Raw genomic sequence first — 26,401 nt, 5'->3', positions numbered from 1 at the left:
TTCCATGGCATGATCTTGACTCACTGTAACCTCTGCCTCCTGGGTTCAAGTGATTCTCCTGCCTCAGCCTCCAGAGTAACTGGGATCACAGGTGTGCACCACCATGCCCGGCTAACTTTTGTATTTTTTTTTTTTTTTTTTTTGTAGAGACAGGGTTTCACCATAGCTGTGATGATTTTTGTGCTTCTCCTTCAGTTTGCTTCTCCTGAATTCAAAGACAGCATTGTCAGCCTTGTATTTTGAGTTGGTGATTCAGACAGTAGAAGAACTAGAAATTGCCCCCAATGCCACCCTTTCCTATTTTGTTTCCTATGAAGCCTGACCACCTTTTTGCTCAACCATCTAGCCAAAAACACCCATGGTACTTGCTTTTGTCACCAAAATTACCAGGTGGGACCTCCTAGGGCAGCTAGAAACAAGTCATCAGTCAGCAGACAGACATCAAAGCTATTAATGCATATTTGGCAATCTGCCCATCTCCTCCTCATATATACTCCTTCCTTGTGAAGAAATATTTCAGTCCCTTTACAAATGCCCTGAAGTATCTGAGAAGATGAGATAAAGTGAGGAAAATGTGAAGAAAACAGTAAGGACACTAAAAACTCCTAACTTATGGGCCCCTAGATAAAGACAATGTATATTTTACATTTTCATATTCAGGTTCTTTAATATAAAAAAAGAAAAAAAAACAACTGAAAATCAAAATTGAGAAAAGTATTATTATCCTCCTTAATATTTTGGTATCTTTCTCTGAAGAAGAGAAAGCTTCAAGGTAAGAATAGAAGGCATCTAATATTATAGCTGTCAGGAATCCAGGACTAGGGAAGAGGAGCTTTTAAGAAAGGAAAAGTGGTCAAACACTGACATGGAAGCCAATAAAATGAAAGTCAATAGTGTCAATGTGAGCTAGGAGCTAGGATGGGGAAATATCAATTGAGCAATTGATATCTAGGTAGGTACCTACTACTCATCTGGCTCAATTCAAGGGAATGGACCTTCAAAAACAGGGAATCTATCAGTAAAAACATACATTCCCAGAACTTGCCTAAGATAGTCCTGGTTACAGTCGGGCATATCTACTTTGTGCTTAGTGATTAAAACATCCCACAAGTGACATTATCTCTTTGTATGCATCACTCAAAGTGGCACTGGTTCTATCTGTGAATTCCTTCTATAGTAATAATTATCTAACTCAACCTGTGGATTGACGTGGAGAGACAGGATAATTGGTGAAAAGTGGGGAACCAAAATAGTTTCTTAATTGCTGAATGAAAAGATCTTTCACAATTAGAAGTAAAATCCATTGGGAAAGTAGTCAAACTTGTGCTTAACAGAGGAGTTGAAAGTATTCGAGAACATGAGGAGGAGGGGACCTGGGTATTGCAGTCTCTCCTGTTGTGGGGGAGTATTTTTGCCAGTCTCAGCCTTACCTCTGCCAGCAGTACTATCCTCTTGCCATCAGGCCATATCACATGGTCAACTTGAGATCTCACTCGCTCCCAGGTCAGTTCTGGTGTCCGCAGACTCGCCTGGAACACATACAGCAAGTACAGCATTAGCCATAGCAAGCCCCACTGTGGGAACAAAAGATGTTGAAGGGAGCCATTTCAAATAGCAGGTTGAAAGGAGCAACCAACATGCCAGATGGAGAATACCTGTCCTGTGTTGGTTAGGACTGTTCCATTTCAGGGAATTTAATCTGAGGCCCAGCCAGGGAGGGATCACTCAGGATGTCATTCCACAACATATACTGTGTGCCCACTCTCACAGTAAAAGGTGCTATGGGAAATACAAAAGAAACCAAAGACATGGTTTCTGCCTTCAAAAAGCTTGTACTTTAGCCAGGGACACAAAACAATACATATGTGAGAGGAAAAAAATGCCCTTAAAATACTTACAAAGCAACATGCAAACAAGTGCAAATTAATACAGTGCAAACTGAATATATAAGTGCTGAAGAAACAAAGAAAAAAAGGAGGAACATAGCTGAGTGGGTTTAGTAAGAGGCCAAATGTCCTAAACATAGCATGCTGGGGCCCAAGGTTCTGCCCTCATATCCGAAGGTCCCAGGTTCCACCTTTTCAATGATGGTGGTTCACCCTAGTTACAGAAGCTTTGTGACCTAAGTGCAAATGTGAGGTAGCCTTTAAAGAAATGCTTAATGGTAGAGTAAAGCTCCCAATGGCTCACCCTCCTTCCATTTCTGTATATTGTATATTCAGAGAAAATGAGAAAAAAGGTTATGTTTTTTTAACAGCAGCAATCAAATAACAGCCACGGTGTGTAGACTTAAGACAACACCTTCTTTCTTCCAATAGGCAATGCCTAAAATAGAAAGTGAGTTCATATTCCAAAACTACCCATTGGCTCATTTGATAAAATTAAGAAGCTCTGCCAAATAGTTTTTAGACAAATAAAGAGAAACGCTTTTAGTTATACAATAATGATTTACAGGGTACATACCATATTCTAGGCATTGTAGTAAAGAGCATGAATATCGATAAGACTGTGGATTCCTTTACTGGGCTGTGAGCCACTTATGGACAAAGACAGTATCTTCTTTTCATTTTTGTATTTCAAGGTTTATTTAAGCAAACAATGGGATGCTAAAGTTTAGAAATTCATGATTCCTATCCCCAAGGAAGTACCAATCTAGTGGGAAAGACATATACAATTATATTTCAGTGCATTCAGAACTATATTAATGGTGTGGACCGTTTCTTTATTAGGTAGATGGGAAACACATACAATTTCTTGAAATGTCAAGTTTCATAAATTGGTTCAACCTTTCTGGAGGACAATTTGGCAGCAGCTAGCAAAATTTTATATGTACCTAATCTTTGACCAATCAGTTTCACTTTTTTAGGGCTCTATCCAATAAAAACACTTGCTCAAGTTCAGAAATATAAGTGCCCAAGAATGTTCAATCCAGGCTTATTTGTAATAGTGAAAAATGTAAATAAATAAGGGAATGGTTAAGTAAATCAGGGTAGTTCCATATAATGGAATATTATACAACTCTTTTTTAAAAAGGTACTACAGCAAGGAGCTCCAAAAAAAAGACAGACATATATGTGTTAACGTGAAAACCATTCACTATTCTTTTTTTTTTTTTTTGAGACGGAGTCTCACTCTGTCACCCAGGCTGCAGTGCAATGGCATGATCTTAGCTCACTGCAACCTCTGCCTCCTGGGTTCAAGCGATTCTCCTGCCTCAGCCTCCCAAATAGCTGGGATTATAGGCACCTGCCATCATGCCCAGCTAATTTTTATATTTTTTAGTAGAGATGGGGTTTCGCCATGTTGACCAGGCTGGTCTCGAACCCCTGACTTCAGGTGATCTGCCTGCCTCAGCTTCCCAAAGGGCTAGGATTACAGGCGTGAGCCACCGCACCCAGCCCACTCACTATCAAGTTGCAGAACAATATAGTGTAATCTCAATTATGGAAGTTTTTTGCTTATTTTAAGCATATTTGTAGTGTTTGCATTTTTAAACTAAGCAAGTATTACTTTAAAATTGGAATTTTAAAAAATAAATGTTATAAATAAATACTGTAAATTTAAGGGTTAAAAAGAACTTAAGAGAAAGGCACAGTGGTTCATGCCTGTAATCCCAACACTTTGGGAGGCCAAGGTGGGAAGATCCCTTGAGCCCAGGAGTTCAACACCAGCTTGGGCAACATAGTGAGACCTTGTCTCTACAAAAAAAAAAAAAAGAACAGAATTAGCTGGGCATGTTGGCGTGCGCCTGTAGTTTCAGCTACTCGGGAGGCTGAGGTGGGAGGAATGCTTGAGCCCAGGAAGTCGAGTCTGCAGTGAGCTGAGATTGTGCCACTGCACTCCAGTCTGGGTGGTAACAGTGAGATCTTGTCTCAAAAAAAAAAAAAGAATTTAAGCAAACAGACCATTTTGAGAAGTTAAGGATATACAAAGTAGAATCCATTAGCCTTTAGAGCTTAGTGCCATGGAGGTTAATAACCACAAAGAGTCAAGAGATACTCTTGGTGACAATGGCAGTTTTTATTGAGATGACAGGAGTTTAAAGTATTTCAGGTTCTTAGTGTTTCACACCCCTAATTTTCCAGAGGCCAAGCAATCTTGGTGATTGGGAGCTAAGAGCTAAAACCCACCTTTGGAAGTATTCCTTGGGAAGAAAGGTATGGCAGAATCAAGGAAAGGACACTTCTTATAAACATAAGAAAATAACCAATGCTTAGTAGAGGCAGTTTACTAAAGCACTGGAATGGCTATGCTGTAGGTGAAAGCCTGACAGTAAGTTTAAAAAGGGGTTTGAAGAGAAACTTGGTTAACTTATCTCTACCACTGTCCAGGAAGCTCCAATAACCTGCCTATTAAGGCCTAGTCAGCAGTCACATTCCTCAAGAGCAGAAGGGTTTCCTACCTTACGGCTGGCACAACTTGACAAGAATCTCTCTTAAAAACATCCAGTTGTCTTTGCTGTGGACCTATAATCACTAAACAACCTACCAGGAAAAGGGATTCCTGTGCAGACTACCTTCCCAAACCAGGTGTACATCCCACCATAAACTGGCCACTCATTATGCTTGCACAAATTGGTCTTATATAATTCTGAACAGTGCATATCCATTTTTGTTTTTTTTTTTTTTTCAGGGAGAACAACTGTAGTTCTAGTCCTGTAAAGCACAAAGTCTCAGGTTAAATCGTTCTTCGGCTGGAAAAAATGTTTAAAGCCTATGTACTTACTGGTTTGACCACCTGAATTGTGAAGCTTACAATTACACAGGCCTTCTATGTGATACACATGGGTAAGCAGGCCTGCTTTTTTCTGAGACGGAGTCTCACTCTGTCATCCAGGCTAGAGTGCAGTGGCGTGATCTTGGCTCACTGCAACCTCCGCCTCCCGGGTTCAGGCGATTCTCCTGCCTCAGCCTCCTGAGTAGCTGGGATTACAGGCACACGCCACCATGCCCAGCTAATTTTTGTATTTTTAGTAGATATGGCGTTTCACCCAGGCTGGTCTTGAACTCCTGACCTCATGATCCGCCCGCCTCAGCCTCCCAAAGTGCTGGGATTACAGGCGTGAGCCACCACACCTGGCTGCAGGTCTGCTTTTAAGACAAAGCAAACATATAAAAGAAAGATACGGCCAAAAGGCAGTGGAGAGCATAATCCCTATCCCAGATCCTTCAGTATTCACAGCATTCATATTTCTCAGAAAAAAAATGCAGCTTTCTAAATGACCAACTCTTTTGATGAGCTACTCCTTCTTAAATATGCAGCAGGCAACATCTCAAGGTTAAACTATGAATTCCTACCAAAAAAGGAAAAAAAACTCTTTAAAAAATTTTGATTACTAAAAATATCTCGATACTTACCAAATCATTCTCCCACAGTTTCACTGAGTTGACTGGTACTGATTTCCCTCTTTTTCTCATAGTGTGCATCCAATCCATTTAGCAAATTCCATTGGTCACAACGTATCACTTCTTATCACCTCTACCACTTGCCCATCTAATCCAAGCCACCACTTTCTACAGTCAGAAATACTGAAAGAACCTGCTGTTATCCCTATCATTAGTCAAGCTCCAGAGGGTTTTCTTTATACAAAAGCCAGAGTAATTTTATTTTTAGAGACAGGATCTCACTATGTTGCCCAGGCTGACTTCTAACTTCCAGGCTCAAGCAATCCTCCCACCTCAGCCTCCTCAATAGCTGGGGACTACAGGCATGAGCCACCACACCTGGCTTCCAGAGTAATTTTTAAAAACCTAAGTCGGCTGGGCGCGGTGGCTCATGCCTGTAATCCCAGCATTTCGGGAGGCCGAGGCTGGTGGATCACGAAGTCAGGAGATCGAGACCAGCCTGGCCAAAATGGTGAAACCCCAACTCTACTAAAAACACAAAAAATCTGCCAGGCGTGGTGGCGAGCGCCTGTAGTCCCAGCTACTCAGGAGGCTGAGGCAAGAGAATTGCTTAAACCGAGGAGGCGGAGGTTGCAGTGAGCCGAGATTGCACCACTGCACTCCAGCCTGGGCAACAGAGCGAGACTCTGTCTCAAAAAAATAAAAAATAAAAATAAATAAATAAATAAATAAATAAAGACCTAAGTCAGATTTTGTCACTCATCTATTCAAAACCTCCCAATGGCTTCTTTCAGAATAAAATCTAAAGTCCTTAACATGACCTGTAAAGCTCTACATAGCCTATACCTCCTTGAGTTAACTCTTCTCCTCACCCCCTTGCCCAATGTTCCTGCTACAGTGACTTCTTTTCTTTTCCTCAAACACATCAAGCAGGTGTCTCCCTCAGGGTCTTTTACCTGCCATTCTCTCTGAACAGAATGCTCGGATGGCTTGCTCCTTTATTTCATTCAGGTTTTTTAAAGTATTATCTCCTCAAAGAGACTTCCTTGACTACCCTAACTAAAATGGAATCCCCAATACCCTTATCTTGCTATTTGTCTTCAACACTAACAATAACAATCTATTTCTTTATTATTTGTCTCCCACATTAGAATATATGCTCCCTGAGAGACGGGATATTGTTCACTGTCATTTGTTTAGTAAATTGGTATCTGGCACAGAGCAGAGCAGGTATTCAATATAAATTTGCTAAACACTGAATAAAAATTCGGTTTCAATTACTAGTTGAGTTTGATATTTCCTTGAATTTCATTTTACATGCCCTGTGACACTATCACCAAAGGTTGAATAATTTAACTTTTCAAAAGTTCCTCTGAGCATCTCCTTTTCTGGACCATTTAGCTTAGCTATATATCTTCCGCCAAGAAGAACACAAAGAGAAGTGAGAGATGGCCCTTGGCTCATGTGACTGGTAGATATGGGGGCCACCTGGCAATACTTGCAAAACTTGGTCTAGTCTCAACACAGCAACCAGGGCAATCCTTTTAAAATAAAAGCCATCCTTTAAAAATGTAAGTCAGATTATAAACCCTCAACAGCTCCCTAGTTCTCTCAGGATATAATCAGGAGTTCTTACAATGGGCTATGAGGCCCTCTAAGATCTGGCCTGTTACCCCTCTGACCTCATCTTCCACTCTTCCTTGTCCTATGCTCATTCTCCTCCAAGCACACTGGCCTCCTTGTTGTTCCTCAAACAGACTAAGCACACTCCTGCCTGAGGGCATGTGTACTGGCCTTTCTCTCTTCTTGAAATGCTGTTTACATAAAAATCCACATGGCAAATTCCTTCCAGTCTGCCTCAAACATCATCTTTTTTAAAAAAATTTTTTTTGCCAGAGTCAGGGTCTCACTCTGTCACCCAGGCTGGTGTGCACTGGCACGATTTTGGCTCACTACAACCTCTGCCTCCCAGGCTCCAGTGATTCTGCCTCAGCGTCCCAAATAGCTGGTACTAGAGGTGCAAGCCACCACACCCAACTAATTTTGTTTTTTTTTTTTTATTTTTTGTAGAGATGAGGTCTCACTATGTTGCCTAGGCTGGTCTCGAACTCCTGGGCTCAAGTAATCATCCTGCCTTGGTCTCCCAAAGTGCTGGGATTACAGGTGTCAGCCACCACACATCGTCTCAAACATCATATTCTTTTTCTTTTTTTTATTTTTGAGATGGAATTTCGCTCTTGTCACCCAGGCTGGAGTGCAATGGCGCGATCTTGGCTCACTGCAATCTCCGCCTCTCGGGTTCAAGCAATTCTTCTGCCTTAGCCTCCTGAGTAGCTGGGATTACAGGCGCCCACCACCATGCCCAGCTAATTTTTTTGGATTTTTAGTAGAGACAGGGTTTCACCATGTTAGCCAGGCTGGTCTTGAACTCCTGACCTCAGGTGATCCACCCGTCTCGGCCTCTCAAAGTGCTGGGATTACAGGCGTGAGCCACTGGGCCCGGCTCATCATATTCTTAATAAGGGTCACAGCCTGATCTATTTCAAATTATAATCCAGTGCTCAATTCTCCCACCATGCTCTACTTTTTCTTTTTTCTGTGGTGCTTTTGCCTTCTAACATAGTATAAATTTTACATATTTATTATGTTTATTTCCTTCTCACTATGATATAAGCTCCATGAGGGTAGAAATATTTGCTTGTTTTGTTCACTGACTCCAAGCATTTAGAACAACACCTGGCATATAGCAATCATACAAAAAATATTTGTAATTGAAGGTGAAGAGTCTTCTGGTCTTTATCCTGGGAGGTTACTTATGTCTGGGCTGCCTCTGAAGGAGAGATTACCATCATGATTTGAAGTTAATCCACAAGTCATGAGGAGATAATAAATACAACACACAGGAAAACAAAACAAAGAAAACTAGACTAGGAGTAAAAAAAAAACCCTGGATTTTGTGCACTGGTTTCTTTTTTCTTTTTGAGATGGAGTTTCGCTCTTGTCGCCCAGGTTGGAGTGCAATGGCATGATCGCGGCTCACTGTAACCTCAGCCTCCCGGGTTCCAGCAATTCTCCTGCCTCAGCCTCTGGAGTAGCTGGGATTACAGTTGCGTGCCACCAAGCCCAGCTAATCTCTGTATTTTTAGTAGAGACAGGGTTTCATCGTGTTGGCCAGGCTGGTACTACAGGTGCAAGCCACCACACCCAACTAATTTTTTTTTTTTTATTTTTTGTAGAGATGAGGTCTCACTATGTTGCCTAGACTGGTCTCGAACTCCTGGGCTCAAGTAATCATCCCGCCTTGGCCTCCGAAAGTGCTGGGATTACAGGTGTGAGCCACCACACATGGTCTCAAACATCATATTCTTTTTCTTTTTTTTTTTTTGAGATGGAGTTTTGAACTCCCGACCTCAGGTGATCCACCTGCCTCAGCCTCCCAAAGTGCTGGGATTACAGGTGTGAGCCACTGTGCCTGGCCTGTGCACCAGTTTCATCTTGAATCAATTATATGCCTGACAAGGTAGTTAACTTCTTAGTTTCCCAACTGAAAATTAAGAATAAGAATAATGCCTCATGGAGTCATCAAAAAGATGAAATGAGATAAAGTAAAAATACAAAAGGTACATGACTGCATTTGGAATTATTTTTATTTCAGAGCTTCTTGAGGGTTTAGGAAGGAAAATTCCTTCCCCTTCCCTTCCTCTGAAGATTTCCCATTAGGGCCCAGGGCATGACATAAATACTTCCCTTTAGGCCTTTCCCCTTTGGGGGCTCTAGAAGCAAAGTCATCCAGGAAATGAGAATCATTTGCTGGATCATTTTAGAAATACTAATATCCTTGATCATTCAGCAAAGAGGCAGTGTGGCACATAAATGAAACTTAAGCAAAAGAAAACTAAAGAACCAACTACCAACTAAATTGTTCATTGTAAGCAAAATATCATGGTAAGAGAGAGTAATAAGGCCATACCACTCAGACACCCCAGGGTAGAAAGAGGCTTTGGTAGGTTGTTCTGCCAGCTACTTTTAATAATGGAAGAATAGAGCACAGAATTTAAAAGGGAAACCATATTATATAATAAATATTATCCAATAAGCTCTCAGTACATCAGCTGGTCCTTACCTGGCAATGCTGAAGCTCAATCAGAGCAGCCCTCAGTGGAGATGAAAGCATACTTTGCTTAAGCCAGTTACCCAGAGAGAAATACAAGCGTGCCATAAAAATGCCAGAAAAATTTAAAACCAGAGTAAAAGTCACACTGAGAGATACTTTGGTAAGTCTGAAAAGAAATAAACAACACTTGGCTGGGTGTGGTGGCTCATGCCTGTAATCCCAGCACTTTGGGAGGCAGAGGTGGGCGGATCACAAGGTCAGGAGTTTGAGACCAGCCTAGCCAATATGGTGAAACTCTGCCTCTACTAAAAACATAAAAATTAGCCAGGCATGGTAGCGGGCGCCTGTAGTCCCAGCTACTCTGGAGGCTGAGAAAGGAGAATCGCTTGAACCCAGGAGGCAGAGGTTGCAGTAAGCCGAGACCGCGCCACTGCACTCCAGCCTGGGCGACAGAGTGAGACTCCGTCTCAAAAAAAAAAAAAAAAGAAACAACATTTCTATTAACTATTACTTGGGCAACTTATTAGTACCAAGTGCTATTTTGGATTGGAAAATTTTAGGGTGAATATAACCAAATTAGAGAATCAAAGTGATATATTTTCCAGGTTTGAAGAACACATGCTACCACACAATGGTGCTGGATTGATTATGACACCTGCAGACACAATTACTACAGTTTGGAAAACATGTGAGGGGTGACCTCGCCCAATAAAAGAGAGGGATAAAAGAAGAAACCACAGTATTTGATACACACAGTCAATCCTAAGCAACATAATCATCCCAGCCCATAGATTTCTCTCCCTTATTTCCTTGGACCAACCTACTTATCTCATCTTTATGGTAAAACCAAACACCCCCAAAATACTGACTACCATACTGATTCACATTCATTGTATCACTTAGCTTTGAGTTTCTATCATTCATTGTAGTTTTGAGTTTATCTTGCTCTCAATCCTAAACATACAGATAAGGCTTATGGTGTAAACAGGCATCGAGCTTGAATAGAAGATGACAATCATTTAGAATTATTGAGATGAAGAAACTTTATAGTCTCCAAAAACACAGGCTATAGGGCTAGTAAGTGAAAAGATGTGGACAACTCTGCCAGGATAGTCATGTTTAGGATGGCTTGTGACCCTGCTCTCTCATTTTCCAGTTTGCTTCTTGTGAAGGAGAGAAAAAAGCCCCCAATAATGAGCTACTTGATCTTACCACGTCAATCTCTGTGTTGGAATGTCCCATGTTACAAACGATGCAGCTATTCTTCATACGGTCCAAGTGCTCTCTGGTTACCACATTCTTGTTACCTTAAAAACAGAAGAGAGGTCTGAGCAGCAGTGGAGAAAGATAATCCACAGAATGAGAAAATAAATGTGCAAATCATATAACTGATGAGGGACTTGTTATAAGGAATTCTTACAACCCAATAAGAAGAAGACAATTTAAAAATAAGCAGGCCAGGCCAGGCGTGGTGGCTCATGCCTGTAATTCCAGCACTTTCGGAGGCTGAGACGGGCGGATCACGAGGTCAGGAGATCGAAACCATCCTGGCTAACACGGTGAAACCCCATCTCTACTAAAAATACAAAAAATTAGCTGGGTGTGGTGGCGGGTGCCTTTAGTCCCAGCTACTTAGGAGGCTGAGGCAGGAGAATGGCATGAACCTGGGAGGTGGAGCTTGCAGTGAGCCGAGATTGCACCACCACACTCCAGCCTGGGCGACAGAGCAAGACTCTTACTCAAAAAAAAAAAAAAAAAAAAAAGCAGGCCAGGCATGCTCACTCATGCCTGTTATCTCAGCACTTTGGGAGGCTGAGGCAGAATCAATAACTTGAGCCCTGGAGTTTGAGACCAGCCTGGGCAACATGGCAAAGTCCCATTTCTACAAAAAAAATACAAAAATAAGCTGGGTGTGGTGGCATGTGCCTGTAGTCCCAGCTACTAGGGAGGCTAAGGTGGGAGGATTGATTGAGCCCCATAGGTCGAGGCTACAGTGAGCTGTGACTGCATCACTACACTGTAGCCTGGGTGACAGAGTGAGACCCTGTCTCCAAAAGAAAAAAAAGGATCTGAATCGACATTTCTTCAGAGAAGATGTACAAATGGCCAATAAACACATGAAAAGATGCTCATCATCATTAGTCATCAGGGAAAATGGAAATCAAAACCACAATGAGGTACCACTTTATGCTCACTAGGATGGCAATATCAAAAAGACTGACAATAACAAGTGTTGGTGAAGATATGGAGAAATTAGAAGGCACATGTATTGTTGATGGATTGTAAAATGGTGCAGTCACTTTTAAAAAGTTTGGCAATTCCAGCCAGGCGCAGTGGCTCGTGACTGTAATCCTAACACTTTGGGAGGCTGAGGTGGGTGGATTGCCTGAGCTCAGGAGTTTGAGACCAGCTTGGGCAACATGGTGAAACCCTGTCTCTACTAAAATACAAAAAATTAGCCGGGTGTGGCGGTGTGTGCCTGTAGTCCCAGCTACTTGGCAGGCTGAGGCAGGAGAATCCCTTGAACACGGGAGGTGGAAGTTGCAGTGAGCCAGTATCGCGCCACTGCACTCCAGCTTGGGTGTCTCGAAAAAAAAAAAAAAAAGTTTGGCAATTCCTAAAAATGTTGTTTTTTTGTTTTAAATCACTCAAGTGATTCTCCACTTCAGCTTCTCGAGTATCTGGGACCACACCCAGCTAATTTTTGTATTTTTTTTGGTAGAGACAGAGTTTTGCCATGTTGCCCAGGCTGGTCTGAACTCCTGGGCTCAAGTGCTCTGCCTACTTTGGCCTTCCAAAGTGCTGGGATTACAGGTGTGAGCCACCACACCCAGCCTGAAAATGTTAAAAACAAAGTTACTATATGATCCAGCAATTCTACTCTTACTATACACCCAAGGGAACTGAAAATATATGTCCACATAAAAACTTGTATTCAATGTTCATAGCAGCATTATTCCTAATAGCCAAAAAGTGAAAACAACCCAAATGTCTACCAGTTAATGAATGGGTAAATAAAATACAGTATAACCATACAATGATACATTACTCAGCAATAAAAAGGAATAAGGTACTGATATATGCCATCACATGGGGAGGCCCTGAAAACATTATATTGAATGATTCCTTTTTTTTTTTTTTGAGAAGGAGTTTCACTCTTGTTGCCCAGGCTGGAGTGCAATGGCACAATCTTGGCTCACTGCAACCTCCACCTTCCAGTTTCAAGCAATTCTCCTGCCTCACACTCCTGTAGCTGAGACTACAGGCACCTGCCATCACATCTGGCTAATTTTTTGTATTTTTAGTAGAGACGGGGTTTCACCATGTTGGCCAGGCTGGTCTCGAACTCCTGATCTCAGGTGGTCCACCCATCTTGGCCTCTTGAAGTGCTGGGATTACAGGCGTGAGCCACCGTGCCCAGCCATAAATGATTCCTTTTTAAAAAAAATTATTATTTTTTCCCCTTCTTTTCACAGGTGTTGCTATGATTCCATTTATATGAAATGTCCAGAATAGGGAAATGGTGGTTGCCTAGGCCTGGCGGATGATGGAGGATGGAATAAGGAGTGACTGCTAATGATACGGGGTTTCTTTTTGGCGTGATAAAAATTCGATAATTGGGATGTTCCACAACTTTACTAAAAGCCATTGAACTGCATACTTTAAAAGCATGAACATTACAATGTGAATTACAACTCAGTAAAAACATTAGATTGTGGTGATGGTTGTACAAACTCTGTGAATTACTAAAAAACAGCGAACACTTTAAATGTGTGAAATGTGTAGTGAATGAATTACAGATCACAAAAAAGCAATTAAAAAAAAAAAATGGTCCAGGCTGGGCAGGGTGGCTCACACCTATAATCCCATCACTTTGGGAAGCAGAGGTGGGAGAATCACGTTGAGGCCAGGAGTTTGAGACCAGCCTGGAGACTGAGACCTCATCTCTATTTAAAACAACAAAAGAGATCCAGGGGATTGATATGAACCAAGAACAGCTTCTTATGGTCCCTCTTCTCTGCCCTTATTTCTTCCTGAGGCTACAACTACAATTTTTTTTTATTCTGTCTGATTTCCCCCTCTAAAATAGAATTATAAAAGAAAACCAGTGTTCCTGTAGTTTATGGTTCCACATAAAAATAAGTATCTTACCCTAGAGGAAACTAGCCATTTCTGCATATTCTTTAAAACTCAAAATCTACCTCTTTGGGAATTAACAGAATAACCTCTTCTACTTTCTCTAACTATGAAGAATTTCTCTCTAGCCTTGCCTTAATTACATACTAGAGAGAAACATACATCACTTTTGGAGGTAAAATAAAAAATCAAGTGTACATTTAACATCTGGCTTCCCAAATAAAACTTTATAAGTGAATCTCATCTCTAGCTATCTCCTAGGATGAATGGAGATATAACAGTTGTCTTCAAGGGTGAAGAGAAACATTTTTACATAGGAATAACCTAATCATACACCTCTGGTCGGAGCTCTAAAGAATTAGGAAGAATGTGAAAGACTGGCTGGCTTTGCAGGCTACTATCTCTCTCTAGCTTTTAGAGTTTGGTTTTTCAGAATATTTCCAATCATCTTGCACTTGCTCCATAAAAACATTCCCAAGTGCCACCCCATTTAAAATGTCATTATCATACCTGTACAGGTAATAACAATGTCCACTTGTCGGATGACCTCATTTAATTTCACCAGTCGAAATCCATCCATACTGTTGAAATAAAGCATGACCCATTAACCTAAACAGGCAGCTGGGGAGCCTTTTAACACAGGACTTCAAAAGCTAATATCAAGTTGCTGTCATTTCTTGAGATAGCTGAACTATTCTTAGAAGTGAAAAATCCAAACAATTTCCTTAGTTCATACAAGACAGAAATAAAAGGTTCCTTTGCGTCATGGAACTTATTTCTTCCTGATAACAGGGAGCCAGGGGCTACCATGAGATTCCCTGACCAAATTTCTAGAAACTGTAGAAAGTGCCACTTAGCCATTTAACCAACTACCCCATTGAAAGTGCTCTCTCCAAGATCATCAGTGATCCCCCAAAGGCCAAACCCAAGATTTCTTAGACTCTTAACTGTGTGTGTGTTTTTTTTTTAGAGATGGGAATCTCACTATGCTGCCCAGGCTGGAGTGCAGTAGCTAGTCACAGGCATAATCATAGTGCACTACAGCCTCTAACTCTTGGCCTCAAGCAATCCTCCTGCCTCAGCCTCCTGAGTAGCCAGGACTATTGGCATACACCACCATGCCCAACTTCTTAGACTCTTATATTATTTGATTTCTTCTACTACATTAAACATTATTTGCCTTCTTAAAACTCTATACCCCTTGGACTCCATGATACATCTCTCCTGGTTTTCCTCTTACTTCTCTTAATTGCCTCTCCTCAACTTCAGCCAACCTTTGGATATTGGTGCTCTGCAGGGTTATGCCTTTATTCTTTTCTCTATTCTTTCACTATAGAGAACCATACTCTTCCTTTGGCTGCAAATGACTGCTGATAGATGGCTGATTTTTACATTTGTAACTTTAGCTTAGATCTCTCTGAAGCTTCATAGCCAAGGATCAAATTAGCCACTGGATAGCACCTCATCAATGTCCCAGAAGGATCTCAAACTTACTGTGTTTGAAAATAAACTTATTATTTTCTCTGCACCCATAATCTCATCTATTTCTTCTTCTATATTTTCTATCTTGATCAATAGCATCACTGTTCATCCAACTGAATGAGCCATATAAACAAGAATGTCCTTGCTGCCTCTCCTGAATTGAAGTTGTCACCAAATCTGGGTGACTCTTTTTCTTTAATTCCATAAACGTCTCTTTCATCTCTCTACTCTTCTCTAATACATACTGGCCTTGCTTAAGTTTAGGTCTTATTACTTCTTGCCTAGATTACTATAGTAACCCCTGGCCCAATCTCATTGCCTCTAGGTTTACATCTTTCTAAATCATTTGGCAGAGTGATTTTCCTAAATGCAATTTGGATCATGTCGCTTCCTTTCCTTAAAATACTTCAGTGAGACTGCCTGTTCTTAAGGATAAGACAGGATAAGAGTAAGACCCAAATACTTACAGTGATATGTGATTATATTGACATATGACTCCCATGACTCCTACCTTAGATAGTACCACTCCCCCAAATGTATTTCATCTGCCAACTACATTAAAATATTTCTAGCTTCTTAAATCTGCCATGCTATCTCCTTCCTTGGAGACAACACACATGTTCCCAGTACCTGGAATATACTTCCAAACTAAGAAAACACCTATACAAATGTCAAGACTCAGCTCTGCTGACATCTCTTTCTACCCTGCTCCCTTGCTCTTCAGTAAGCAATTTCTCCTTTATGCTCCTACAGAAGCATGTGCTGTTTAACTCCATGACAGCACTTACTTTGCTGCACAGTGGTTATCTGTCTGTGTGCTTCTAAAAGCAGGACCTTATCTCATTTATATATTCATCTTATTCATTCTCAGCACATAGCACAGTATCTAATGCATAGTAAGTGATCAATTCATGTCTACAGGATAATCTGAACTGTTCAGTATCTGAACAGTATCAATTTGTATTAAAATATGTTCAGGTTCCTAAACTCTTAGTGTACCAGAAGGATGATGGTTCCCCTAGGCTACAGACACTTGGACTCTGCAATAGTTTTTAAGAACAGTGGTATTTCCCACCCTGCTGAGGATGGCAAGAGACAATTTTAATAACAGCTATTATTTAATGAGCATATATTATGTGGCAGCAGCTCTGTACCTTATATAATTATGTATTTGTTATATAATGTATAATATAGAATAATAATTATTTTGAGACACGGTCTTGCTGGGTCACCCAGGCTGGAGTGTAGTGGCATAATCACAACTCACTGCAGCCTCCACCTCCCAGGCTTAGGTGATACTCCTACTTCAGCCTCCCAAGTAGCTGGGACCACAGGCATGCACCACCACACCCAGCTAATTTAAAAAAATTATTTGTAGAGATGGGGTCTCCCTATGTTGCCAAGGCTGGTCTCGAACTCCTGGGCGCAAGCAATCCTCCTGCCTCAGCCTCCCAAAGTGCTGGGATTACAGGCATGAACCCATTATACCCAGCCTATGCTAATTATTATTTTACTGAACTCTCACAATCCTATGAGGTAGGTATGATTACACATATTTTATAGATAAGAAAAGTTTTAACTTTTAATTTTAGAATCATTTCAAACTTAAGAATTATAATACTAGTGTAAATAATTCTCATATATGCTTCACTCAGAGTTAGTAGATTTTACCCTTAACTGGGATTGGTCTAATGTTTCCTCACAATTAGATTCAGGTTATACATTTTTGGGAGGAATACCACAGAAGGTCTATTTTCAGTGTAACACATCAGAAGGCATCTGATGCCTGCCAATTTCTTTTCTGATCATTATTTGAAAGGCAAGTATCACACATGGAGAAGGTAAGGGGCTACTTGTTCTCTGGCTGACAGAATCCCTGTTACTATCTCCACAGGATTTCTAAATTTTCACTTTTCTGATAGTCTCTGCTCTCTCCAAGCAGAGCTCCTTGACCTTTTTAAAAGACAGATGCTTAGAGTTAGTTGCAGCCTCTCTGAGGATCTGGGCTCCTCTAAAATAAAGTGTGGCATCAACCAGGCCATTCTTTGGAGACAGCTCCGAGATTGCAAGTGAGATGGTAGCGTAGAGGCTTACCAGGCTTGCAGGGCACAGATGGGGTCAATTTCAGTTACATACACAATGGAGCCCATGGCTTTCAGGGCAGCACAGCACCCTTTCCCCACCTGAAGAGGGGAGAGAGCACACATATTAAGGAAAGTCACTGAGAAAACCATTTCTCAAAGCTTCTGGTAAAGTGCACCCCCTCTTTCCACCCCCGAGAGGAATTTCACTGAATAGATTCATACTTGGGGAAAACGAGAAGAACAAATAATTGAATGCAGCTCATAAACAAACCCCTGGCTCCTGCTTATCGCATTCATGTGCACAAGAACACCCACACTCACGATTCATAATCAAAACACAAGCTAAAAAGAACATCACAAACGGTGGTACTGGAGCAAGTCAGAAAGTCAACTTAAGGAAAAATGGCGGCAACGCAAAGGGAAAAAGAAAGTCTACTTCAACCAGAAGGCCTCTGAAATTCTTTTTCTCATCTAAAGTGGTAAATGGTGTACTCATATGTCCATACAAATAAAAAATTCCAGAATATTTCAACAAAATCCATTTAAAACACCTAATAAACGAAAGGTTAAACTTCACCTCTCCATAGCCACAGACTACCACTTGCTTTCCACCAAACATCATGTCTGTTGTCCTTTTAAGTCTAGGGGGAAAAAAAACATTAAATCAGAAAAATCTTCTCTTGTTTCTCCCTTGAGGTTAGATTGAATCTCTTTGTTTTCATGGGGTTTTTTGGTTGGTTTTTCATTTTGAAAGAAAGTCTGGTTTCTTTATTTTTTTAAAGGGGTTTTCTGGTAAAGACCAGAAAACCTGCTAGACAAATTCTAAAAGACCTGTAACACTGAAAGTCTGGTTTCTATCCTAGAGAAACTAATGACCAGACAGGAAGGTTAAATAAAATACATATTTTCTCACTCCCTGCCATCTAACCAATCCTGTATGTAAGGGTTTTTTTCCTTTTTTTTTCCCCCTTTCTTGCAAGTGGTGCAGAAAGGAAGAAGATGTAGATAACACAGTAACTTTTAAACATAAAAGCAACATACATTTATTAGATAATATTTTGAAAATATCATATTTAGAAATAGAAAAGATACAAAGGAGAAAATAAAAATAATGTAATTTTAATTTACGAGGTGACAAAGCTCTGGCTTTATGGAGACATTATCCAGAGGTGCTACGTGAATCCTTTCCAGAAATAACCAAAGCCAAAAAACTTAGAATCTCAACTTGACATCACAACTTCATCTCAAAGATAATAAACATTACCCATCAAGAATTGATTCACGGCAACAGTAGAGGTTGTCAAATTTCTGTTTGGTGACTGAGTCATTGACATTCATGGCTGGAACACACAGCTTCCCAGCTTTGGACAGTTGGTACAGCCTGAGGATGAGGGAAGCCAAGAACAAAAAACACCAGGACATTACAATCTACCATTGCTTTCATAGGAGGCCCCAGAAATACGTTGATTGGGTAGGCATGAGACCATGAGACATGACTAGTTTCATCCTATTAGGTGGCCACTGAGAAATAAAGAATATCTTTCTAGAGCCTGCATATATAGCTTCACGATAAAGATTTTATTCAAAAGTCATGTGGGGGAAATCCTTGACCCACCTCTAAATTTTAAGGCCTTCACTGGAGACTATAAAAAGTGGGAGAGTGGGAGCAGGTTGAAGGTTGAAAAATTACCTACTAGGTACAATGTTCACTAAATCTGCACTGGTCTCCCTGCCTGCCAGAACTACAAGTGCATGAGACTACGCCTGGCTGTTTGTGTTTTTATTGTTTGTTTGTTTGTTTTGAGATGGAGTTTCACTCTTGTTGTCCCCGCTGGAGAGCAATGGTGTGATCTCAGCTTACTGCAACCTCTGCCTCCAGGGTTCAAGCGATTTTTGTGCTTCAGCCTCCTGAGTAGCTGGGATTATAGGCGCCCGCCACCACACTCAGCTAATTTTTGTATTTTTAGTAGAGACGGGGTTTCACCACGTTGGCCAGGCTGGTCTTGAACTGCTGACCTCAGTTTTGTACATTCAAAAAGATGATAATGTATTGAAGCAGTGATGGTGGCTGGTTCAGAATTTACTTCCCTAAAACTTTTTTTTTTCATACTTTTAGTTCTTTATGGGTGAAATAAATCATAGAAATGATCACAGAAATTGAACTGAAATAATTCCAATTTTACTCAGAGAATTATTACTCATTTGAGAAGCAGAACCCTACATCCTTGGTCTCCATGTAAGAATGTAAGCTCTAAGATGGCAGAGTTTTTTTCTGTCTGTTTTGTCTACTGCTAGATTCCTAGCATCTAGAGCAGTTCCTCATTCATTGTAGAAGTTCAATAAATATTTGTTGAATGAATGAATGAATATATGTGTCCAAAAAGGACAAGTTAATTGTTTACAATCACTAGAAAACATGAGGACTTCACTTGTTCTCCCACCTGCCCCCTTCTCACTATTTTAGGTTCATTATTTGTGTTGTTAATTAAAAAAAAAAACAACAGAGATCTGCTCACCTCATAGCAAGCTGAGATGTGGTTACCTCATAGCAGGCTCCAATTTTTTTTTTTTTTTTTTTTTTTTGAGATGGAGTCTCGCTCTGTCACCCAGGCTGGAGTGCAGTGGCACGATCTCTGCTCACTGCAAGCTCTGCCTCCTGGGTTCATGCCATTCTCCTCCCTCAGCCTCCCGAGTAGCTGGGACTACAGGCGCCCACCACACCAGGCTAATTTTTTTGTATTTTTAGTAGAGATGGGGTTTCACCGTGTTAGCCAGGATGGTCTTGATCTCCTGACCTCGTGATCCGCCCACCTCAGCCTCCCAAAGTGCTGGGATTACAGGCGTGAGCCACCGCGCCCGGCCCAGGCTCCAATTTTTAACATGTGTTTTATAGGTATGTGTTTATAAGATTTTATGTCTAGACTGCATAAAACCAGGTATGCCCATGTCAAATCTTACCTGTGAACTCCAGTAACACTCTCCTCTACTATGCCCTTGATTTTCTTAAACATGTTGGGATACTTTTTATAAATCCAGTGGGTAAGATCCCCTCCATCATCCAAGATCTGCAATAGTAAGCATCAATAACGTCATTCACTTTGCTGAAGCCTCAAGGCTTCAGTGCTTCTCTGGGTCTTGCATCCCAATCTAATTAGCAATTTACAGATATTTAAAATTTCCCATATGGTTATGAAAAGTAACTTAAAGCCAGAGTAAATACAATAATCTGCCAAATAGTCATTATATTGAAGTAAAAGACAATGAGAGGAGAAAGGCCAATTGTAATTCGCGCAGCCAAACGACCCTCCCCATGACATATCTACTGTATCAAAATATACAGCAACTAACCGAGGATTTTCTTATGGATTGGTAACTTGTAGTTACTAGGCCACTAGATCTTGAATCTACTATAGGTATTCAGAAAGCCTAAAGGGACTTTAAATATATTCAGTCAAGACTTAGTTTAAATAAAAGGCCTCAGTTTACACAGCCTCTTGAGAAAAAAAAGAAAAATAAATCAATAAATGGTTAGATAATTAAGTCTCCCTGTCAGAACAATGGTTTATAAAACTGTATTCCTTAATCCTTTTCTTCTCCCAAAGTATAGGCACTCTCCCACCCAAAATATCAGGCAGCACTGTAGGGTTTTGCCTAGCACAACCTCACACTCTGTACAAACCAAATTAAAAATAACCAGGGAACCGTGCAGCATGTAGGTGTGCAAGCATGCCTCTGAACAGCTCATCTATCACTATTTCAGGTTGGGATTAAAGATAAACACAACGCTGTGCCCACTGGAGCTTTCATCAGCAGAGAAAAGCTTTTGAATTATAAAGCTAAAGAAAAACCAGCTTAGAACATTGTTAGGCACGAGGCTGTGGCACTTCAGTCCTTCCCTAGGCTGTCAGAAGTGTTTAGCAGGACTCTGCAAATTGTTATACCCATCCTCCTGGAAAGTCCCACAGAACTGGGTTGCCTGCTGCTGACATGCACCCATCTTGCAGTCTCATCAATTATCAACTCTACTATAAGTGCCAAAACTGCCATTCTGGACCCCAGAGTACACAAACTCCCCCATCTCATGTCTACCACCTGATCTCTTTTTTGCTTTTGCTCTTGCTGTTGACCTATTTTCTCTCACTCAAACCTTGCTTGAGAACCAGGATCCAAGTTAGGACTCTCACCAAAGCTCTTGTACTTGCTCCATACTACAAGTAGAAACCCCCAGAACAGATGCCCCAAGAAAGCAAAAAGCTCTTCTGAGTTTCTCTCTCCCATTCTCCATGTATGGAATCCCTGATGAAGTTTTCCCTTCCACAGAAAAGATAAGAGACAAGAGAGATTGAACAACTGGAAACTCTGTGTTGTAAGTTTCACTATTCTTATCCACTAGAGACAGTAGTTGCTGTCTCTAAGATTTACTTAATGAATGCTGCCCATAATTCTCACCATGTAAATCTACTGCAGAAAATTCTTGTCATCAGGAAATCTTCCAGAGGTTGGGAAGCAAGGAGAAGTACTAAATCTTGACAGAATCCAAACAGGTATGGGTCCTGTTTTCTGGGGTGACAACTGTTTTTGTCCTTGTCTTACTCTCTTTATTAACCTTCCTAGCAGTTTGTGCTGGTTCTACAGTTTGTAAAAGTTCTCCAGGTATAATCCTAATGTCCTCCCTGGGTTCCTGACTTTAAAAATCAATGTTTTATTCCCAGGAGAAACCCCCTGGCATATCTGCTTCAGCATCTGTCAGTCACACTCCCTTGTGTCACTATTAAAACTGTTGGAATGAGCTGACTCATCTTACAGCCACTGTCAACTCTGCTCCCCCACTCCTTTAGGATATGAAGCTCTAACCCAGCTTCCTCAAACAAGCCTGGTGCAGTGTGACCTGGATCACAGAATTCAGAAAGAAGCTACTTCTCTGCCATGCACCAAGTGAGGCCTGCTCTGCAGCCTTCAGCAGCAAGCAATGGTTGGACTAGAGCTTCAGGGATTCTTTTCTCAGTACATTCCCTAATTTCTGCCCCCTCCCCCTAGGGGAGAGGGCAGAATTATGTGCAAAATAGGAGCACCTTATACTTTGTGTAGCTTTTTTGGGGGGGGGGCGCTGGGATGGGGGCATGGTTTCACTCTTTCACCCAGGCTGGACTGCAGTGGTGTGATCTCAGCTCACTGCAACCTCCACCTCCTGGGCTCAAGTGATCCTCCCACTTAGGAGTCCCAGCCTCCTAAGTAGCTGGGACTACTACTACAGGTGCATGCCAACACATCCTGCTAATTTTTGTATTTTTTGTAAAAAGCCTATGTTGCCCAGGCTGGTCTCGAACTCCTGGGCTGAAGTAATCCACCTGCCTTGGGCTCCCAAAGTGCTGGGATTACAGGCCACCACACCTGGCCCTTTGTGTAGCTTTTTGCCTCTTTGCAAATATAATGTGCTATCAGGCTTCAAGACTTGATCTTCTAAAAAATAAAACAAAAATAAAAATGAAGCAAAAATTAAAACCCTAAAACTTCATCTCGTCTTTTTTAATGTGGGGAAAGAATATAAGGAGAAGAAATTTGAACTTGTAAGCTCTTCAGGTTTACTATGAATTCATTATATGAATATTATTTTTATTTTTTTTCTAGTCCTGACTAACATTACAAGTATATGGATTCTAGAGAGAAGGCTAAGTATCTCCAGAGTTCTGGGGTGGTTTGTTTGGGTTTTTTGGTTGTTGTAAGGGGTGGGAAGTAGGCAGTAGCAGGGGATGGAAACTCATTACTATTGTTTTTTAACCAGCCACATGTGAATCCTGGGCAGTGCTTTAATGTTTCTAATGAATATAAATGCTTCCAACATTAGAACCAATAATTAAGGCACTCTGAGGTTATAAGAGCTTCAATACTCTTGGGATACCCATAGCATAAAAATCTAGTTCTGCTGGAAACCCAGGTATATCAGATAGAAATGAAGCCATTTTCCTTCCTTCTTGTTGGAAAACCCTCTCCCAGGCCATAACCTCCACCCATCCCCATTCCTGACCCCTACAGAATTGTGTTAGCAGAAATCTGACCCACCATGTTTGGCTGCCAGCCCTCCACATTCACACATCTATCAATACACCACCAAAAGTCATCTTCTGACTCTCCCTTCCAGGCAAAAACAGGAAATCCTGGGAAAAAAAGGAACAAAGAGAAACCATTAAAGACCAAAAAAGGCTGACTCCCTAATTTTAGTGAGAAGATTCTGGTTTTTCCTAATTTCCAACTCTCTCATTCTGCTATACTCCTTGGATTGACATTCTTCACTGATTGGCGTTGCCTTCAGCCCCTTTATCCATTCCTTTGTCTTTGATGGTCATTCTGCTCTTATTAGCCCAAGGAGGACAAGCAGAATGGACAAAAGTATGACAGTTGTTTAAAATGTAATGAAAGGGGGCCAGGTGCGGTGGCTCACTCCTGAAATCCCAGCACCTTGGGAGGCTGAGCCGGGTGGATCACCTGAGGTCAGGAGTTCAAGGCCAGCCTGGCCAACATGATGAAACCTGTCTCTACTAAAAATACAAAAATTAGTTGGGCGTGGTGGTGCATGCCTGTAATCTCAGCTACTTGGGAGCCTGACGCAGGAGAATTGCTTGAACCTGGGAAGCGGAGGTTGCAGTGAGCCAAGATCGTGCCACTGCACTCCAGCCTGGGTGACAGGGCGCGACTCTGTCTCAAAAAAAAAAAAAAAAAAAAAGTGACTAGAGGGAAAACAAAAACCAGAAACAGGTACTTCTTGATCCACTCAAACTGGCATTCTCACCATTTCCCAATTACACTTTAATTTTTCTTGCTTCTATACTTTAATCATTCCACCCTATTATTAAGAAAAAAACCCTTACGTGTTTCTCCACTTGCTAAAACGTTACTAGAATTCATAGCCCAGTTAAGTGTCATGTTCCTAATGAAGTCTGATTAACCCAGCTGGAAATGAGCTCTCAAGGAATCTTAACTTTTCTTTTCTTTTTTTTTTTTTGAGACGGAGTCTTGCTCTGTCACCCAGGCTGGAGTGCAGTGGCATAATCTCGGCTCACTGCAACCTCTGCCTCCTGGGTTCAAGCGATTCTCCTGCCTTAGCCTCCTGAGAAGCTGGGACTACAGGTGCGTGGCACCACGCCCAGCTAATTTTTGTACTTTTAGTAAAGACGGGGTTTCACCATATTGGCCAGGCTGGTCTCGAACTTCTGACCTCATGATCCGCCCGCCTCAGGCTCCCAAAGTGCTGGGATTACAGGTGTGAGCCACCGCGCCTGGCCTCTTTTTTTTTTTTTTTTTTTTGAGATGGAGTCTCACTCTGTCACCCAGGCTGGAGTGCAGTGGCGTGATCTCGGCTCACTGCAGCCTCCGCCTCCTGGGTTCAAGCGATTCTCCTGCCTCAGTCTCATGAGTAGCTAGGATTACAGGCCTGCACCACCACACTCAGCTAATTTTTGTACTCTTAGTAGAGACAGGGTTTCACCATGTTGGCCATGCTGGTCTTGAATTCCTGACCTCAGGTGATCCACCTGCCTCAGCCTCCCAAAGTGGGAATCTGAACTTTTCTAAGCCTCTTGTTTGTGTAGTGAATATGGATTTATAATCTGTCATGGCATTTATTATATATGTCCTTGTATCATCATTATTTATATATGTGTATTATCTCACCAAAATATAAGATTCTGAGGGTAAGGACATTGTCTCATTTGCCCTTACAGCTCTTAGCGTAGGTCAGTAAGCATTTGTTTAAAAAAAAAAAATGGGGCAGCCGGGTGCGGTGGCTCACACCTGTAATCCCAGCACTTTGGGAGGCCGAGGCAGGCAGATCATCTGAGGTCAGGAGTTCGAGACCAGCCTGACTAACATGGTGAAACCCCGTCTCTACTAAAAATACAAAAATTAGCCGGGTATAGTGGAGGGCACCTGTAATCCCAGCTACTCAGGAGGCTGAGGCAGGAGAATCGCTTGAACCTGGGAGGCAGAGGTTTCAGTGAGCCGAGATCACACCACTGCACTCCAGCCTGGGCGACAGAGTGAGACTTCATCTCAAAAAAAATAAATAAATAAAAATAAAAAATAAAAATTAAATTAAATTAAAAAAAAAAACAGAAAAAAGAAATGGGCTGGGCATGGTGGCTCACACCTGTAATCCCAGCACTTTGGGAGGATGAGGCAGGAGGATCACTTGAGGCTGGCTGTTTGAGACCAGCCTGAGCAACACAGCAAGACTCTGTGTCTTCAAACATTTTTTTTAAATTAGCTGGGCATGGTGGCACATGCCTGAAGTCCCAGCTACTCAGAAGACTGAAGTGGGAGGATCACCTGTTCCTAGGAATTGAAGGATGCAGTGAAACATGACTGCACTACTGCACCCCAGCCTGGGTGACACAGCAAGACTCCGTTTCTACTTTTAAAAAAAGGAAAAGAAATGAATGCGTATGTACAATTCACTGGGGTACACATTTAATATTTGTATTAATAAAGTATTAAATATTTTTCTATCATATATACAGCCATAAAATCTTATAAATAAGTAAATTAAAATGAAAGAACAAATGAAATGCTGAGAGTGCTAGCTGTACTGCCAAAGAGTAAAGGCAAGAGGCTGGCAAAGTCCAAATTTCTCTATTTCTTTTGTCCATCAAGTACCAGTGGATGTTGTGATCAAATATTAATCTGCCAGGTCAAGTCTTCTTTACTCCTGAAGCAGAAACACCAAACATTAAGTCAGGGCAAATTACTTGCTGGAAAACCAACAGAGTCACAAAACTATGGCTGAAGCATTTTCTCCTTTAATCCATGTTACCTCAGTGAGTAGTGTTCATTAGTGCTCTGCTATTAGTGAATTAGTGAGTTAAAACAAAGCATTACCTAACAATAGAATATTAGACATAGGTAGATATTTGTCAACTGTAAAATAGCAAAGTTAACTAGATCATATTTGACAAGCGAAGGCCAGAAAAAGAGCAAATTCATGAAGAATCGAGATCCATTTCTTCCAAGATAGTTCTTTTATTGTCAACCTTCTTTAAAGATTTATGCTGAAACATAAAGTAAGTCTCCAAATAGACTTACTTTAGCCAAAGGCACAGAGAATAAGCTCTTACCACTTTCTGCTAGAGCAGCAGCCACTTCATTGAGAGTGGAATAGATGTTGCAGGCAGCCCATCGGCACTGGGCCCCCAGAGCACCCAGAGTTTCCATAAGCACCTGTATTAAAGACAAAGCAGGGTATGAGC

At 41.3% G+C, this 26,401-nt stretch overlaps 1 protein-coding gene and 1 non-coding gene across 8 annotated transcripts in view; both read right to left on the bottom strand.

The window, feature by feature from the left end:
* Positions 1-26,401, bottom strand: part of AHCYL2 (adenosylhomocysteinase like 2) — a 207,798-nt gene that overhangs the window by 5,837 nt on the left and 175,560 nt on the right. For all 7 annotated transcript variants that reach the window (XM_063815588.1, XM_054656293.2, XM_519372.9 and 4 more), the window contains 9 exons: positions 26,270-26,372; positions 23,223-23,317; positions 20,121-20,227; positions 18,427-18,543; positions 17,740-17,803; positions 17,173-17,261; positions 14,107-14,177; positions 10,672-10,766; positions 1,431-1,529 (listed from right to left, as the gene is read on the bottom strand). In XM_063815588.1, the coding sequence (XP_063671658.1) occupies positions 1,431-1,529; positions 10,672-10,766; positions 14,107-14,177; positions 17,173-17,261; positions 17,740-17,803; positions 18,427-18,543; positions 20,121-20,227; positions 23,223-23,317; positions 26,270-26,372 (840 nt within the window). The remainder of the gene's footprint in view (positions 1-1,430; positions 1,530-10,671; positions 10,767-14,106; positions 14,178-17,172; positions 17,262-17,739; positions 17,804-18,426; positions 18,544-20,120; positions 20,228-23,222; positions 23,318-26,269; positions 26,373-26,401) is intronic.
* On the bottom strand, positions 17,943-18,004 carry LOC112209881 (U7 small nuclear RNA). The gene has a single exon (XR_002944873.1). It is a non-coding gene; the product is annotated as a U7 small nuclear RNA (small nuclear RNA).

This window comes from Pan troglodytes, chromosome 6 (assembly GCF_028858775.2).
Source record: "Pan troglodytes isolate AG18354 chromosome 6, NHGRI_mPanTro3-v2.0_pri, whole genome shotgun sequence".
NCBI lineage: Eukaryota > Metazoa > Chordata > Mammalia > Primates > Hominidae > Pan > Pan troglodytes.
This window is presented reverse-complemented; position numbering and strand designations above follow the sequence as displayed.